This window comes from Bos indicus x Bos taurus, chromosome 23 (assembly GCF_003369695.1).
Source record: "Bos indicus x Bos taurus breed Angus x Brahman F1 hybrid chromosome 23, Bos_hybrid_MaternalHap_v2.0, whole genome shotgun sequence".
NCBI classification, from domain to species: domain Eukaryota; kingdom Metazoa; phylum Chordata; class Mammalia; order Artiodactyla; family Bovidae; genus Bos; species Bos indicus x Bos taurus.
The window spans coordinates 51490672-51495802 of NC_040098.1; the positions used below are offsets into that span (position 1 = coordinate 51490672).

A 5131-nucleotide genomic window follows, 5' to 3' on the forward strand; every position below is an offset into this window, starting at 1 on the left:
TAAGTGTGTAGGATCACGGCCCTTCGGCCCCAACAAGCTGTCACAAGGACGTCCTCCCGGGGCCGAGGTTCGGCGGCCGCCGCACCGCTGTTGGATTGGGGAAAGGGGCAGCCGTCTCCCCGGGGATGGTGGCTCAGGGGGCTCTGGCCGAAGGTGGGAGAGGAGCCGCAGTCCGCGGTGGTAGCGAAACCCAGGCCACCGCCGCTACCACCGGCCGGCGCCCCAGTACAGAGCGCTCCTTTCCGGAGCACCTGGCGCCCCCTCCACCTGTTCCAGCCTTCCACCCCCACACACCCGGTGCCCGCTCTCCCCCCACACCCGGCCTGCCATGCTGGTCACCCTCGCGTCTCCACCCTCCCGCCATGGGTTCCTTCACCCACCCCCAATTCTCGGTGCCCAGCTTTTCCACACCCTCCCCCCCCGCCCCAGGTCCTAGACAATGCACACGCCCCCAACCCGGCTCCGCGCAGCCCCCAGGCCGCGCCCGGCCCGCAAGCCTCTGCCGATTGGCCGCGGGCCCGTGGTCCAGCCCCCTGGACGGTCTCTGGGGCCCGGAGCATTACGTCAGCGGGGCCTGGAGAGCGCTAGCGCGAAGGGGACTGGGGGGCTCGGGCTGGGGGCGCGGCCTGCGCGGGCCGCCCCACCCTCCTCTTATAAAAGGCCGAACCCGCGGGGCCGGCGCTCTCAGCCGGCTGGTTCCCGAGCGCGTTCCCGGTGACCCCGCAGTGGGTGTGCAGGGGGGCCGACAGACCGACCAGACGCCGACCCGGGCCAGAAGAAGCGAGCCGGCACCATGCGCGAGATCGTGCACATCCAGGCGGGCCAGTGCGGCAACCAGATTGGCGCCAAGGTGGGCGCGGCGCCCGGGGTTGGGGGAGGGTCGGGTGGGGACGGGGGCCCAGCCTGACGCCCCTCGGGGTTCCGGGCGCGAACGTCGTCCTGAGCGGGCCTGCGTCTCCCCAAGTGCAGACCTTCCCGCGGCTCTGTACTGCGGAGCCGGGCGTGCGCCCGCGGCGACTTTCGGCGGGAGTGGGGGGAACCCCGCAGCTTGAGGCTGTGACTCGTCTGGCCCCTAGGTCCCCGGCCGCCCCTCCCTTCTCTTCTCTAAACCTCGCACGCTGGTCCGGAGCGCGCTCGGGGTGTCCGCGGCTGTGCGCCACTTTGCGGGCGGGGCCCGGACTCCGGGAGAATCGGTTTCACTCGCTCGAACTCTAGTCGAGTGGCGGGGGGAGGGGCGGAGGACCAGCATCTCGTGGTCCCCGGACGTGCCTTGAATCTAACCACCCCCCTCCAGCCCCTCAGGTCCTCGACCCCTTCCCACCCCCCCGCGCCGCTGGGCGCCCCACGCGCCCGCCGTCCAGTTGCTAGTCTCTCCCCTCCCCGCCGAGACCCCCGCCTCCCGCCTCGAGCAGCTGTTCGCCCAGGAAACGCCCAGTTTCTACTCGGTGACCCTGCAAAATTCAAGCCCTGCCGCTGTGCGGGTCTGACTGCCCTAAAGCTGCGGAGACGCTGGGCTGTCGGAACCGAGTTTTTCATTGTGTGTCTCGGGCCTCTCGGCGGTGGGGCGTGGCCTAACGCAGGTTTTTCTGTGTCTCAGTTTTGGGAAGTCATCAGTGATGAGCATGGCATCGACCCCACTGGCAGTTACCACGGAGACAGTGACTTGCAGCTGGAGAGAATCAATGTGTACTACAATGAGGCCACCGGTAATCGCCTTTACCCCGCGCGCCTCCCCAAGGGACTGACCCCAGAAGTGTAGCCCCAGGGCAGGGTGGTTTAGCGGATGTAGGATTCCTATCTTTCCCTGAGGTTTTTTTTTTTGGAGGGTGGAGGGAACGGAGGTGGTGGGGGTGTGAGTGCTCCTTTGAGAATCTTGTTAGAATCCCGTCTTGTGTCCTTTGTTGGGGATACAAGCAGCGCTGCAAGGAAGGAAGCTGGTACCAGGGGCAGGTCTGAGTCCTGCTCTGTCCCCGCAGGTAACAAGTATGTGCCTCGGGCCATCCTGGTGGACCTGGAGCCGGGCACCATGGACTCCGTCAGGTCTGGACCCTTCGGCCAGATCTTCAGGCCTGACAACTTCGTGTTTGGTGAGTGACTGGCATGGCTGATGGCCTGGGAGCTAAACTTATGGTGGACAGCTCAGGGTGGAGGGGTGTGACCACCTTAGATAAAGTATGGAGCTGTGTGCTCATTTTGTCTTAATATATAACCTAAAACAAAAGGTCTTTCAACCTCTAATAGCCAGGTCCCTAACCTTCCTTATTTATAATTATGTCCATGACCAAATATTTTAATGTTTGGTCATTTTAATAACCTGAAATCATATCTGAACTCTGACTCACTGAGCTCTGTTAAAGGGTTTAAGGTGAAAAAGAATTTAATGCAATCATCAGTGACTTATGAAGACTCTCTCCCTCTGGCAGGCCAGAGTGGTGCCGGGAACAACTGGGCCAAGGGCCACTACACAGAGGGCGCCGAGCTGGTGGACTCGGTCCTGGACGTGGTCAGGAAGGAGTCCGAGAGCTGTGACTGTCTGCAGGGCTTCCAGCTGACCCACTCGCTGGGGGGCGGCACGGGGTCTGGGATGGGGACCCTTCTCATTAGTAAGATCCGCGAGGAGTACCCCGACCGCATCATGAACACCTTCAGCGTCATGCCCTCGCCCAAGGTGTCCGACACGGTGGTGGAGCCCTACAACGCCACCCTGTCCGTGCACCAGCTGGTGGAGAACACGGACGAGACCTACTGCATCGACAATGAAGCGCTGTATGACATCTGCTTCCGCACCCTGAAACTGACCACCCCCACCTACGGGGACCTCAACCACCTGGTGTCGGCCACCATGAGCGGGGTCACCACCTGCCTGCGCTTCCCGGGCCAGCTCAACGCCGACCTGCGCAAGCTGGCCGTGAACATGGTGCCCTTCCCGCGCCTGCACTTCTTCATGCCCGGCTTCGCGCCGCTCACCAGCCGGGGCAGCCAGCAGTACCGGGCGCTGACGGTGCCCGAGCTGACCCAGCAGATGTTCGACTCCAAGAACATGATGGCCGCCTGCGACCCGCGCCACGGCCGCTACCTGACCGTGGCCGCCATCTTCCGGGGCCGCATGTCCATGAAGGAGGTGGACGAGCAGATGCTCAACGTGCAGAACAAGAACAGCAGCTACTTCGTGGAGTGGATCCCCAACAACGTGAAGACGGCCGTGTGCGACATCCCGCCCCGCGGCCTGAAGATGTCGGCCACGTTCATCGGCAACAGCACGGCCATCCAGGAGCTGTTCAAGCGCATCTCGGAGCAGTTCACGGCCATGTTCCGGCGCAAGGCCTTCCTGCACTGGTACACGGGCGAGGGCATGGACGAGATGGAGTTCACCGAGGCCGAGAGCAACATGAACGACCTGGTGTCCGAGTACCAGCAGTACCAGGACGCCACGGCCGACGAGCAGGGCGAGTTCGAGGAGGAGGAGGGCGAGGACGAGGCCTGAGCCGGCTGGAGGCGGAGCGGAGGCCGGGTAGGGAGGCCGGGAGGAGACGCGGGGAGGGGGGCTCGCGGAAGGAGACAAGCACGCCTGGGCTCACTGGCGGCGGGCGCTGGGGCTCTCTGGTGCTCTTCACTGTTGCCTGTCCCTTTTTTTTTCTTTTTGTAATATTGATGACATCCATGTAACGTTTGAGATCTTTCTGAACTACTGTTGTAATGGCTAAAATCACATAAACGTTTGTGTCCTAACGGTGTCCTCTTTCCTGTCTCCTCCTCTTTATTATCAATTTAAATGTCACTTTCAGAACACATTCTACTGAGTCCTTCCTTCAGCAAGCGAAGGGATGGGTAAATGCTCAGATGAATTTACTCTTCAGCTTCAGAAGGATAAAATCAAACCAACCACAGGCATAAAATCAAACCAAGCAATTTAGGAAGGGCAATGAATCCAACTTTTAAGATCCCTTTTTCTTTTATTGGCTGCGAGGTGGGGCTAGTGGGGAATTCCCCCAGCAGGGGTGGAACCCTGTCCAAGTGGAAGTGGACGTGCAGAGTCCTAACCACTGGACAGCCAGGGAATTCCCTTAAGATGCCTTTAAGTAAATAGTTTATTAGCTGAGAAATGCCTGCTTGAAAGCACACTGACTCTTCTCTTGGAGAAATCCTACTCTACTTTTATTTCCTACAAAAAAAAAAAAAAGAGAAAAACTTGGAATTGTTACTGTACACACACAGCACAACATTCCGAGCACAGAGTGGAAAGTCCGCCTGTCTTCAGTCCTGCCTCTTGCGCGCTTCCCTCCCCCGGAGGGCAGGCATTCTATTGTTCTGCTTCTTGTGTCCTTGCTTGCAGAGGTATTCTGTCTTCATACCTATGTAGATTATTCCCCGTTTTCTTTCTTCACACCTTATGATACTAATACTCTTCTCTGCCTGTTTTTTCAGTAAACAGTGTATCTTTAAAGTACAGATATCTGCCTCCTTTAAACGGATGCATAGTATCCATTCTATAGCTGTGCTGTATTTTATTTAACCAACTCCCACACATGCAGGTTATTTATACTTCTATCTTATAGTGCCTTAGTGAATAATTTTGTGTGAATTTCCCTAAGTGGAATTTTGTGTCAAAGGGTGTATGATACTGTGACACTTTAAGTTAATGGAATCCCCTGTACTTAGGAATAGCCATAGATTTATACATCATTAATACACTAAAATTCTCAAGCAACTTTTCCTTTCAGCAGTTATGTTTATACATGTTAACTACCTTTGAGTTTATATGAAATTATAAATTCTGGATTATTGGAGAATTTTACTTTAAATAGGTAAGCCACTGCAATGTCCAGTCTGTTGTGGTCTTACCATGCTGGTTTGGAATTTGAACCCAAGCCTGCCTCTAGACTTTCCCTCCGTCACTAAAGAAGCTGTGGGTTTTTAACATGTGGTTTTTCAGTTAAGATTATATGGTTCTATGGGATCAATTATACTTTGTCAGAAAGGTGCCAGTGCTCTGCCTTAAGGCAGAGTCAATTAAGCTGGGCTAGATAGTTTCATATTTTGGGAAGAGGAGTGGAGAATAAGTAATAAATGAATGTGCAAAACATTTACATACCACTTCAGGAAGAAAAAAAAAAACACCAAGGAAACTAGA

At 56.7% G+C, this 5131-nt stretch overlaps 1 protein-coding gene across 1 annotated transcript; it reads left to right on the forward strand.

Annotated features, from left to right (window-relative positions):
* The first annotated feature begins 676 nt into the window (after window positions 1-676).
* Window positions 677-3734, forward strand: TUBB2B (tubulin beta 2B class IIb). Its single transcript, XM_027524286.1, has 4 exons — window positions 677-850; window positions 1598-1706; window positions 1977-2087; window positions 2424-3734. The coding sequence occupies exons 1-4, from the start codon at window positions 794-796 to the stop codon at window positions 3482-3484; spliced, it is 1338 nt and encodes a 445-aa protein (XP_027380087.1). The 5' UTR covers window positions 677-793; the 3' UTR covers window positions 3485-3734.
* Window positions 3735-5131: the final 1397 nt, after the last annotated feature.

Excerpts from the sequence above, each read along its gene's own strand:
- TUBB2B (XM_027524286.1), top strand. The coding sequence starts at position 794 with ATGCGCGAGATCGTGCACATCCAGGCGGGCCAGTGCGGCAACCAGATT. Across the intron at positions 1,707-1,976 it reads GTACTACAATGAGGCCACCG|GTAACAAGTATGTGCCTCGG; the intron begins GTAATCGCCTTT and ends CTGTCCCCGCAG. Across the intron at positions 2,088-2,423 it reads GCCTGACAACTTCGTGTTTG|GCCAGAGTGGTGCCGGGAAC; the intron begins GTGAGTGACTGG and ends TCCCTCTGGCAG.